At 36.1% G+C, this 12,665-nt stretch overlaps 3 protein-coding genes across 3 annotated transcripts in view; all 3 read left to right on the plus strand.

Annotated features, from left to right (window-relative positions):
- Positions 1 to 505: 505 nt before the first annotated feature.
- LOC138324364 (CUB and sushi domain-containing protein 3-like) lies at positions 506 to 6,956 on the plus strand. The gene is made up of 9 exons (XM_069269437.1): positions 506 to 631; positions 978 to 1,176; positions 1,539 to 1,714; positions 1,960 to 2,131; positions 3,260 to 3,472; positions 4,411 to 4,584; positions 4,882 to 5,064; positions 5,664 to 5,837; positions 6,805 to 6,956. Exons 1-9 carry the CDS (start codon positions 506 to 508, stop codon positions 6,954 to 6,956), a joined length of 1,569 nt encoding a protein of 522 aa, XP_069125538.1.
- Positions 6,957 to 7,068: 112 nt separating this feature from the next.
- On the plus strand, positions 7,069 to 9,563 carry LOC138324365 (protein lev-9-like). The gene is made up of 6 exons (XM_069269438.1): positions 7,069 to 7,301; positions 7,650 to 7,829; positions 8,059 to 8,268; positions 8,590 to 8,781; positions 9,103 to 9,294; positions 9,541 to 9,563. Exons 1-6 carry the CDS (start codon positions 7,079 to 7,081, stop codon positions 9,561 to 9,563), a joined length of 1,020 nt encoding a protein of 339 aa, XP_069125539.1. The 5' UTR covers positions 7,069 to 7,078.
- A 998-nt stretch (positions 9,564 to 10,561) lies between these two features.
- LOC138323402 (uncharacterized) overlaps positions 10,562 to 12,665 on the plus strand; it is a 75,250-nt gene continuing 73,146 nt past the window's right edge. The window contains exons 1-3 of the mRNA XM_069268001.1: positions 10,562 to 10,727; positions 11,091 to 11,297; positions 12,012 to 12,232. Of these exons, the coding sequence (XP_069124102.1) occupies positions 11,108 to 11,297; positions 12,012 to 12,232 (411 nt within the window). The 5' untranslated portion in view covers positions 10,562 to 10,727; positions 11,091 to 11,107. The remainder of the gene's footprint in view (positions 10,728 to 11,090; positions 11,298 to 12,011; positions 12,233 to 12,665) is intronic.

The raw sequence follows: 12,665 nt of genomic DNA on the forward strand, positions 1-12,665 counted from the left end.
AAAATATATTTTTGAATTTAGTTTATAGAAATGGAAACCGAGCCAGGCTTTGATGAAGTTGTGGCTCTTGTTGGCGGTAGAACGTCGTTGATGTCAGAATATGTAGACAGATATTCCGGAAACCTAGCAAACGTCAGTGTGGTCAGCTCTAATAACCTTATCATCATCAAGTTCACTGCTGACCAGTCCAATACATCCAAGGGATTTACAGCTCAATGGGACACAGGTAAATGCCTATAGTCCTTTGTATTGTGCTATAACCTTGAATGTTAAAAAAAATGCATAAATGTAATTGTTGAATGGTTGTCGGCGAAGTAATAACTTAGATATAATAGATATGAGTGAAATTGGTTCCTTTCAATTTCTTGACCATTTCACACAGAATATTTTATGCTATTGTGAATCGAATAAAATAAAAAACCGAAAATAGCAATATTTGCATGACCTCTTTGTTTGACAAGTGAGTTATTTATTTACAGTGACGCACAGCGTTCCCATCGCAGGAATGCAGCTGGTGGCTAACATGTCGCTACAGGAAGTGACGTCACCATTTTACCCGTCATTTTACATCAGTCAGACTCTGGAATGGATCATATCACCAATGTATGCCAGACAGGTTGTGACGCTTCAGGTACCACCACTTTATAGATCGTATGAAAGGATCTTTTGAAGTTAGGAATACTGGTACATTTGATAGAGTTCAAACATTCAGCAATTTCCCTTTCTCTTTTACATCACAACAAATCACATCGAACGTAACTATTAATTTCATCAGCGTGTACGAAATACTTTTCAGCTGTTTTAAGAGAGTCAAATCATGAATGGGCAATGTTTTTGTTTTTACAGTACACTACGTGGTTTCGTCTGAGGTTTTGGCGAATAACTTAAAATCAAATAGAATTTAATGCAAATATCGATTTAAGATCATCAGTGAATGTAATAAAATACCTGTCCTATTATCATTTTTTCTGATAAAGGTTTTGGACTTGGATTTGGACGAAGAAGATTACATCATTGTCAGACATGACAATATAGATGGTGAAGTGATGGCTATCTACAACACCACTGGAGGACCAGGAACTGTGATCTCTGTCAGCCAACTACACCTGATGATGAAGGTGAAGACATTCTATCCCAGACGCAGCCATCGGGGGTTTAAGTTCAGTTACATACAAGGTAAGTTGTCGCTCGTCTTACAAGAGTATGTAAACAGATGTTTTTCGTCAACAGTAGAAATAAAGAAAATAATGGCATCAAGTGAGAATATCAAAAAAGATAAAACATTGTTTTAATGTATAATTACATTGAATAACCAAGAGAAGTATGAAAAATTCTACATAATACAAACAACAAAAATCAATAATTCATTTAATGTTGACATGCCTATTTGCAGAACAAAATATATAGAATGGAAATATTTCATAGAATTTAAATAAGCAAGTTGAAAAATAAAAGAATAAAAGTGTCAATTCAGTACAAGGTAAGATGCACTCCTTGAAAGTAATATATTTTGATATACTCATTTGCTATTTCCCCAGGATGTGATGTCACAGTGAATGATGATAAGGGCGTGGTCTCCTCTCCTGGGTACGGGGTTCTAAATTACCCGGCCTACCAGAACTGTTCCTGGACTATTACCGCCCAACAGAGTCGACAGCTGACCATCATATTTGACGAGAACTTTCATTTAGAAGACGATAAGGACTTCCTGCAGGTAAAGAACGGGGCTTTGTATTAGGCAATAACGTATTTCTGATATGAGTGTATGCAAAAACAGATTGTTTGATTGCACGAGAAAAGAAAAAGAATGAAAAACATAATGAATTTATACATACTCTATCGTGAGTTTGTTGGAAGAAAATATTAAATTTTGTGATTGAGGCCAGGCACTAAATTTAAATCTTTGAAATGTTCAAACACAGATTGTCCCTATATCAAAGTCGTTGTTGTCTGTGACAGGTGTATGATGGACTGAACGATACAGGGGTGCCACTCCACTACAATAATTCCGTGGGGTTCTCAGGACGTATAGCGCCACCTCCTCTGACCAGCACGTCCGGCAGACTATATATAAATCTGAGGTCGAACTCTCTATACCAGTACACAGGCTACAGGGCACGCTTCTCTATAGGTAAATAGATATAATTAAATTCAAATGATGGCAACGTGACACAGTTGCCAATCTCAAATAATGCAATTAAACGTGCAAATTACAAACGAATGATAAATGAAATCGAATTTCAACTTTTAGATACATATATGAAGTGACAATTCAAAATATTATCTGCATGTTAACTAGCCAAAATGATATTGCCAAATAAAATAAGCCATTTTCACATAAAAGATATCGGTATAACACAATCAAGCTCACGTGAGCAAAACCAGACCTTTATGTGCTTTTGTTTTGTTCAAGGATTGAGATTCGTAAAAGTTAGAGTATGACAATACGAAAGTCGGTTTGATTTTTCATCTCTATGTTCGGACATAGTTGAATTTTAAAGTTAGGTGCTTCTTACATTAGCTCTCAATAACGGTATTTTGTCGATATAAGATTGGGTAAAAATACATTTCATTGATTTCTATATGGTTCATTCCGAAAAGCGACTATTTTATTCCACGTCTTAAACGCACGCGCATCAGTTTTAGGTCACCTGAGACATGCGTCGTGCGTCGTTCGTCGTGCGTCGTATGTCCTTAAATAATTTACATTTTCGACTGTTTATCCAAAACTGCTGAAGAGTGTTAATTTTAGACCCAATATTTTTCGTATTAGGTCACTAACAAACTGTGTAACGAATTTATCCCGTCGAAGACCCTTTCAATGAAGTAACTGCAAATTGCATTATGTATGGAAACCAAAACGACTCAAAACTGTAACAATTTTCACCTCATTGAAGACTCGAATGCGTTGTCATGGTCCATTTCTGATAGATAATCCTGAACAAGTGTTGCCGATTTCGGTTTGCTTTGAAAGTGGTCATCAGCACTATCATTCCAACATTTTTTCTCCATCTCTTTTGAGTTGAAGCGTTACTTGACAGCAATCTTGTTGCTAATGACGTTAGGGACAAAGAACGATAACTCTATCGTCCAAACCTGATACGATTTCTACTAACCTGATACGACTATATCTTGGATATCACGTGACGTCATTTTGACCAGAAATACAAGATTTATGTCTGAGGCGGAATAACACATGTGTTGTCTTTATTTCATTCTATATCCGAACACTTGTCTTGTGTTTTATATCATTGAACAGGATGCCCCGATCCTGGATTCAACAATAACACAGAGATTATTCCTTACCCATCAACATACGCTTTCGGGTCCTACCTAAATGTATCCTGTGAGTCAGGGTATGTCTTCTTGGAGGAGGAGAACCAGAGGGGAGACAATACCAGTGTAGAGTACGTGGTGATGGAGTGTCTGTACGGAGGAGTGTGGAACGTGGCCAGGATACCGCAATGTCAAGGTAACTATTGTTTTTTCGTGGATTGGTGTCCATTGACCAGTTATCAATACGGAGGTGCGAATAGAAAGACATGCACTTAAAAATTCCTGTGACGTCATCCATGGTGTACAACAGATGTATAGTTTCACTATCCAACGATGGTCAGTTGGATAGTTTACTATGCAATAGTATTACCGTTGGATAGTCAAATAACCAATAGGTCCAATTTAGTAATAAATACGCATGATTTTTAAGTATTCACATCAGTAAAAGACCATGAAACAAAGGTCCATTTTACTCTGTAGTAAACATGTCATGTACAATGTAAGTAAAATATACAATACCTGTAAAAATAACTTTTGTTCTTCAAGCACAATGGACACTTAATACAAATTCATTTTTTTTGTCTGGAGTATCGAGGATATTGATATGAAGTCACGTTCGATTTCTATTTAGAATAATCGAGGTTTTAGTATCCTGAACCAGTTTCCTTTGTGTTTCCATGACACCTCTCCTCTTCATAAGGTCATAAGGTTGTAAAGGTGTCGAATTATATCCAATTTTAGAGTTATCTTTTGCAACTCTTCTTTAAAGTTGTGTTTCGTTCCGAATAACGAATTGAACACTTTCACACCTTTAGAATTTATAATTCCCTCATTGTAAACATCAAAATATGGTTTTTCGATGTTAAAATCTTCATTTAATATCCACAAGAATAAAATTCACGGAAACTTTTTGGGATCGTTTTGTGTAACTATTTACAATCGTTAAGACTAAATATCGTGGTTACCTGACTTACTTAACTTCTGACGTAGCGTGGACATCGCTGTGTAGTATCTGTTATTAAACCTTTTAAAACATTTGCAACTATTATTGTCGTTGCTTCCTTTGTGGTTATACCTTGTGATGAAGTATTAGATGGTGTATTACATTATAGTGACATGATTTTTCTATTTCAGCTAGATATTGCGGTGTCCCTCCTGTTATCAATAGGGGGTACCTGTTACAGGGTAATGGAGTACAATATGGTGCCACCGTGACGTATGTGTGTGAGGACGGATACATCCCTAGTAATAGACTGACACTGGCCTGTCAGGGAAACGGCACGTGGGAACCAGCACCAGAATGCCACGGTTAGTACATTTCCGTAAAGATGTTAATTATGAACCCGGCTGATACGCAAATCGTCATGATGTTTATTGAAATTCAATTATATTTGATGAATAATTGTCGTAACATAAATTTCTAACAAAAAACTAGTAAAACTTCATAAAAAATGAGTGAAGATTGAATTGGGTTGGATAATAATAACTGGTTCATATACGACTATTCTTGGTAAATTCAGAATCCTGATTTCTTGTCTAGATAAGGCACGGGAATGGGAAACTGGGAATATTCGGAATAAGATGTTGTCAATCTATATTTTCTAGCTGTAAATTGCTCCGTACCGCCCGATGTTGCCAATGCGACCTTTGTGATACAGGAAGGTACAGGTTGGAATTTCGGGAGTCGTATCCTCTACACCTGTGACTCGGGCTTCCACCTCTCCGGGGCAGCCATCCTCTTCTGCCTAGCTAATGGCACCTGGAATGAAGATACGCCGTCTTGTAATCGTAAGTATTTGTGAGGAAACAACTAAATCAATATTAACTGTAAACTAACCTTTTGCTTGCTATTTACTTTCGCGAATTTCGCGATCGAAATAAATTCGCAAAAGTTATTCTCCGCGAATAAATATCCACATCATCGATAAAAAGAATTTGCTGTAAATTTTTATATTCACGAATATTGATTTTCGCGAGCTAGTTTTAAATGAAAATAGCGAAATTTAGTAGCCGCGAAAGAAAGTTGGTTGACAGTATTTTTTCGCTCATTCTTTTGTCAGGTACTGTTACATCGTTCTTTCGCTCTAATAACGAATTTCTTTTAAATTCTGAGATTCCAACCAATTTGATTTAGAATCATTATTTCATAAATGCTATTTGTATGTTTTAGAGAACAACAACTGCCACATAGAAGCCTCTACACCGTTCCAGCAAAGTATAAAAATAAATGACCATTATGCATAATTGTTATTAATGTTTCGTAGTAATGATGAGTTTCCTCAAACATCATATATGTATGCATATATTCTATGAACAGGGATTGATAGATAGTTGAGTTTAAAAACTGCATAGAATATTAAAACTTGACTTACTGTTTTCCATGTCAGGTATATCCTGTCCAACACCAGATATCGACCATGGCCAGTTGGACACACCAGGACCAGTAATGCGTTATGGGGATATAGCCACTTTGGATTGTGCAGCTGGGTTTACTGTCGTTGGTACCTCCACAGTGACATGTCTGGCGAACCAGACCCTGGGGACTCTTCCGTCATGTGAAGGTAATGGTATCTAAAACGTTAGGTATCATTATATCTTTTTTTATCGCAACTCGGACAGAAATGTCCCCAAATAATTGGCGGAGAGCCGTCACGTGGTGACCCCCTATCACTTTATAGGGGGTCAGTAAATTTTATATGGTGCAATATGGCGGCTCTCGCCCTCGCTTCAAAATTTTAAACACATTATCTTCAACTAAATATACCACTTCATTAGCGTAAAACTATAAAATTACTTTTTATTTTTTTGTGTAAAAATAACTTTAATCGTTTTAATACTTCAAATTACATGAAATGCATTTTTTTTAATACGAGTTGCTTCCCCTACGCCAGTTTGAAAGTTGATGACGCGGCGAAAGTCAAACGTAACAATTCAAGCGTTTTTCTAGACTGATTATAAACAAATGGAGGTGTTCATACCTACAGATCAATCTTCACTCTACAATCAATTTATCGGCATAACTTTTAAGTGATTATCTCAGCGAGATTGCACAGATGATCAAGGAGAATTTGCTTGAAATGTTAGATTGATGTTTGTGTCACTCTTGTTTGTGTTGCTTTCAATATAGAGACGGTCTGGTGTCGTATTGAGGTAGACCTACTCGGTACTTTGCACATAGGAATGTCGAAATTATTGTTGATTTATGAATTATTCAGTATTATTCTGCAGGTTCCTTATACAGTTTAATTGAAAATTATTGAAGAAATACATAAATAAATACGTAGCCTAGGCCAATTATTTTAAAATTGGCGATTGTTTGTTATCATTCGTCGTATGATTTATATCAGATTATGCAAAACAAATTAAAGATCAAGTTAGCCCTTAAACTGTTAGAAACATAAATTTTTTCGTTTTTTTTTTTTAAAGCATTTTTATTTATTTTTTTTTTTTACTTTTTTTTTAATTTTATTTATTTATCTTTTGATCTGTATTAAAGCAAACTGTAAGTGATTAATTCCATAATTGTAGATGTGGACGAATGTGGGGATCGCACAGTCTGCGATGTAACAAGCCAAGAGTGTGTTAATACCGTCGGCTCTTACTCATGTCGATGTAAACTGGGTTATGCGGATAATGGAACACACGTCTGTCAAGGTATGTGGATATGTATGTCAATATAGAGCGAAGGCCTCAAAGTTTGCGAAAATAACTATGAAAAAATATATATAGATCATTTATACGTATGCCGTTATGAACATTTCGATACCTTCCTCAATCGAAACGGTTTATTAAGCGATTTGTGATGTTATTATCTGTTTTTCAAATTTTTCTAGACATTGACGAATGTGCCACAAACACCAGTCTGTGTAGTGATGGCTGTGATAACTTTGGTGGAGGATACCGCTGTACATGTACTCCAGGGTATGTTCTTTATACTGTCAACGGTACCGAGGGTTACTATATACCTATAGGGGAGACAGGAGAAAGACCAGGGGACCTCTACCATCTCAACCACACATGTGTTCGTAAGTGAATGTTAAAGCATTATTTTCACTATCTTTCCGGCTTGATACAATTGACAAACGTATAATATATTAAGTAGGATATTTTAAGATTTCCCTGCGTTCCAAAAGATTGACCTTTAAATCACAATTTGTTTTGTCTTATAAATATCATCTTATCTATATAATATGCAAAACAATAATTTGGCCCTACAACCATAGCTTTGGATGGACCATAAAACTGAAACAAATAAACGAAACAATCATATCTCGCTTATGATAACACAACCAGATGTAATCTATGTCTCTGTCTTTTACTACAATTATGAAATAAGATTATCTTGAATATTTTAACATTTTTGCTGTCAATAGATGTGACTTGTGATTCTCCTCCTACCTTACAAGATGGCGCCATTCTAAACAAACAGACAACCTATCACTATGGAGATAGCCTTGACTACAAGTGTAATCTCGGCTTCGTCCTCAGTGACTACCGAATTATCAACTGTCAGACAAATGGCTCATGGAGCTACCAATTTCCAACGTGTACTGGTGGGTCAGCAAAAAATACAATCATCCATTAAAACATTCGATTATAAATCAGGAAAATAATATGTATGACATCCATACATGAATGTAGATCAAGAACACTTTCGTACATTATTCTTCTACCACCTTAACTATAAATATGATTAAACGCCATACTTACATGTAACCAAAGAAAATGTATATTTACGCTGTGCTCCTTTTTGAAACTTCAATTTGGTCTCTGTGAATTTAGTTGCGACATGTCCCCCTGATGGTCCCGAGCAATGGACCAACACCACAGTTCCGGCCACTGCTGCCTTCCCTAGTGTATTGGCGTACCTAGACGTCGTCATCCTCACCTGTAATGTTAGTGGTGTGGGTATCTTTAACAGGACCAGACAGTGTTTATACGACCAGCCCACAAACACCTACAGACTGATAGGCGATTCTTACGAATGTGGAGGTAAGATGTTGATTTAATAAGCAAAATAAAGAATGCCACTATGTCAAGTATTGCCTATAACTGGTTTCAACTATGACAATTTCTTCTATGAGTTGTTCACGTATGGAAAGAAAAACATTCGATATATAATGATTCTGTGATTTGCTATCCGTTGTCTTTTCTCCTGAAATAAAAGATTTATCAGCTTAATGATACATTTATATATTTGACATTATCATATAATTAATACGAAGTTACTTAATTTCATTTGAAATCTATTTTTACCTCCATATACACCACACCTGATACCAATTGTAAAAATTGTTCAAATTGTGATTTCAGAAATAAACTGTGGCTCGCCTGCCGATTTTCTGAACGGAGAAGTGCAAAATGTGACAGGAATAACCTACGGAAATTCCTTTTTCGTCCGCTGTGGTCCACTGTTCCGTCTCCATGGAAACAGTAGCTATGGTGATGAACAGGTCAGATGTGCTGCTGATGGTTACTGGGATTATGGAAACCTCATCTGTTTACGTGAGTCATTTTCATATTTTAATACATTGTATAGTGTTATATTTCAAATCATTATAGGATTAATAGTAGTGATTTGGTTTTCGCAATCTGTACTCAGATATACTGGTCTGAATATTCACCTATGCTTAAAGTTAAATCGAAATTCAAAATTGGAATTATCAAAAGTTAAGTTTAACCTCTTCACTTATTATTGTTATGTTGTTTTACAGACGCTGATCTGTTAAAATATTTCGAAGAGAAATGATCCTATCTGCAAATGGCGGGAACCGCAAATTTTGAGTAATATTTTTATATATGTTTTTGTTTTACTTTATGGTGTAGCGATCACCTGTCCAGACCCAGGGAAACCACTTGATGGGTCATTTGTAGGGACTAACTTCTCTTTAGGAGGAACAGTTTCATTCAGTTGTGACGACTCAGAACTGCAGATTGTAGGTAACCCGCACCTGGAATGTGTGTTGTCTCCAGATAATACATCATTACTATGGAACGGCACTATCCCTGCTTGTAAAGGTAATTATGCATCAGCACTATGTTTATAGTACTTATATAGATATATTGAACATCGTTTTAGATATCTTAATGTATTTATTTTCTGTAGTGGGGTTGCTGTTCATGCTTTACCTTGTACTTTATATCTATTGGAAAAGCTAACAAATAATTTTACTCACTGTCTGTTACACATTGATAAAATGTAACATTTTCAGACGTCTAATCAAATTGCAGCCAATTTCCACGGAATATCATTTGATTTTTTAGATATCGGCGAAATAGTGGATTAATAAATTATTGAATAATTGCAAATGTTATATTACCATCACTCATTTATTACAGACGTCACTGGACCAAACATTACAGGATGCCCTGCTGGGAATCACGTAGTGGATAAATATGACATACCAATGTTTCCCGTGCCTTTAGCCGTGGACAATTTAGGGATATCTAACTTCACTGTTTCTCCGTCGTATTTCTATCCCACCGACCCAGTCCTAGAGAATACGACGGTAGTCTACACTGCCACAGACCTCTACGGTAACACAGCGGAGTGTACAATCGACATCATCGTATTCGGTAGGCCTTGAATCCTAGTAAATACTTTCCTCCAAAGACAGATAGAGCGAAATGTTCCTTTCGTAAGCGCTGACCCCATACGTGGTAGGATTTTGTAAATGTGACTAGCAATACCATTCTCTTAGACGTTTGTTCCTTGGACTTTTCCAAAGCAAAAAAAACATCCTAACATCCCATTGGTTTTAAAAAAGTAAATTAATTTAACTATCGCCAGTAAACGATTCATTATTTCTTTACCTTTTCCATACTCAATGGTATCATTTGAATTTTACAGCTATCACATTCGTGTAAAACTAGTGTAAGCTTAGCTGCAATATATTGGTCAAAGCATTGCACATACACTATATGTGTTTCAGACGAGAGCGTTCCAACGATCCAATGTCCTAGTTCCTTCACAGCTTATCTTACGGATCAACCCTACAATATCACTATTTCGGCTGCAAATTTCTCTGTTTCCTCCTCATCTTCATCACTTGACTTCGGACCTGATCAAGTTCATGTCTCATCAGATACCCTAGATAGCACTGTTACCATATATGGTAACATTACGGATTCGAGAGGGAACTTTGACACTTGTTGGTTTCAAATAAAATATTGGTCAAATCATTGCACATACACTATATGTGTTTCAGACGAGAGCGTTCCAACGATCCAATGTCCTAGTTCCTTCACAGCTTATCTTACGGATCAACCCTACAATATCACTATTTCGGCTGCAAATTTCTCTGTTTCCTCCTCATCTTCATCACTTGACTTCGGACCTGATCAAGTTCATGTCTCATCAGATACCCTAGATAGCACTGTTACCATATATGGTAACATTACGGATTCGAGAGGGAACTTTGACACTTGTTGGTTTCAAATAAGAGTAGAAGGTAACAGCAATGATCTGTATCAAATTATTCAAAATCTGTCTTAGATAATCTTCTTCAATGTTAATGCAATATCCAAATGTCACTTAGTAAGGTAAAGTAAGTGTGTCAATCTTAATTATCTAACATATATTTTCTTCCTTATGATTATTCATAATGTATATCATAGTCTTTTATCACAAAATAACCTATTTTCTCTATTTTTGATAAAGTTTTAACGGATAATTTATATGATGCATATAAGCTTATTTTATGTTAGTGTTACCCAATTTCGCTTGAATCTTAGATATAGATATACATTCTACAATAAAATAAAAAATGCATTCTCATGTACTGTTTCTAAATAATTTTAAACATGTTGTATAGCAACCTGTCATCCAGCCATGTTGACCAGTCCAGTAAATGGTCAGTTAAACTGTACAGAGAGTACAGACAACACTAGGTATCGGTGTGAGGGAAGATGTAACCAGGGTTACTATTTCTATGAGGACTACAGTCCAAGCTTGGACGTGTTCGTCACGGAATGTACTATAGGTGGAAACTGGACACATACCTACATCCCTGCCTGTGTCTGTAAGTCTATAAGTCATATTAGAGGGCGCCGAAATAATTATACACACAGTAAAACTTTAATATAACAAATCCCATGGAACAGAAGAAATTATTTGTTATAACAGAAATGCACTATAGAGATTCTGAAACTAGAACCTAAAATCAATTTAGATACTAAGCTACAATGTCTTCTTTGGCAGATTTTCCATTATCGACAATGAATTGTAAACTTGTTTGGTAGTATTTCTTTTTTGTCAGTCGATTCCCCCTCCCCCCTTTTTTTCTCAAGTTTCACTTTAAAACTAGGCTACGTTCAGCATCATTATAACAAGATCTGGTAAAAATTGTTATAGAGCATATATCGACTTGACGGGACCACGTAACTACTTTGTTCGTGTATTGACAGATATTACAAAGATGCTATTCAAAGAAGCATGCATAAAGCGGAGCCACAACCGGGATTTTTATTTATCTCGTAACAAGTAGAAATTCGTATCAAACAGATATATGCTAAAGTTTATTTATGTGATTTGAAGCATTTCAATCGGCTTTTAGAGATAACAATAATTTTTTCGGCATTTTGATGGAATTGGTTTCATGTTTCTATCTCATATTTGTTATCCTCGGTATTAATGCGAAGTATGTCGAGCGTGTGCCGAGTTACGCCAGCGAAAGATTTTGCTCCAAATGTCGTCGTAAACATGGGAAATCATTCTATTCCTTTTTTCCCCACAGCATCCTTGCCAACATCTTTTAAACAGGTCCATGAGTTGGTCTATCAGCCCGTTGGTAATGAAAGTGTACTAACATCATCCTGTCTCACTCAGTATATTACCACTCTACAACAGACCTACTCCTCCGTCTCGGCTATGGTAACCGATGTCTGTGGCTTTCTTGGGGAGGTCAGCAGGGTAATAATCACTGGTGGTCAGTTCACGGACATCGTCAATAATTCGGTAAGGTGATATTAGTTCTAAATGCCCTGTGTGTTTTACAACAAAACAGCTCAATCGTTTGTTGTTTGTTCACAAGGTGTGCAATATATATAGTGATACATTAAATACTTTAGGACGGCTTCACATTTACATTTCATTCTTCAGTGAAGTGGAATTTCGGAAAGTATATAACGTAATTGATAAAACAAAATGAAGAAATTTTTATTAGAATTATTTTTGTCTGCTCTCGTGCAATGAACAGTAACAATTTGCTATGTACTAAACAGGACTTTTAAAAATTCTTTTTGTGAAGGAATCCCGAGACTCATGGTAAATCAAATGTTGACCAAATTATAACCGATTCTGAATCAAGACCTAATCACCTCTGTAAAAGAGACTCCATAACAACTAGCCCCAACCGTTCTTATTTTAGCGATCTATTTATGAGATGTCT

The sequence above is a fragment of the Argopecten irradians genome, chromosome 5 (genome assembly GCF_041381155.1).
Source record: "Argopecten irradians isolate NY chromosome 5, Ai_NY, whole genome shotgun sequence".
Taxonomy (NCBI): Eukaryota; Metazoa; Mollusca; class Bivalvia; order Pectinida; family Pectinidae; genus Argopecten; species Argopecten irradians.

Excerpts from the sequence above, each read along its gene's own strand:
- LOC138324364 (XM_069269437.1), top strand. The coding sequence starts at position 506 with ATGCAGCTGGTGGCTAACATGTCGCTACAGGAAGTGACGTCACCATTT. Across the intron at positions 632-977 it reads GACAGGTTGTGACGCTTCAG|GTTTTGGACTTGGATTTGGA; the intron begins GTACCACCACTT and ends TTTCTGATAAAG. Across the intron at positions 1,715-1,959 it reads ACGATAAGGACTTCCTGCAG|GTGTATGATGGACTGAACGA; the intron begins GTAAAGAACGGG and ends TGTCTGTGACAG.
- LOC138324365 (XM_069269438.1), top strand. The coding sequence starts at position 7,079 with ATGTTATTATCTGTTTTTCAAATTTTTCTAGACATTGACGAATGTGCC. Across the intron at positions 7,302-7,649 it reads TCTCAACCACACATGTGTTC|ATGTGACTTGTGATTCTCCT; the intron begins GTAAGTGAATGT and ends TGCTGTCAATAG. Across the intron at positions 8,269-8,589 it reads CGATTCTTACGAATGTGGAG|AAATAAACTGTGGCTCGCCT; the intron begins GTAAGATGTTGA and ends TTGTGATTTCAG.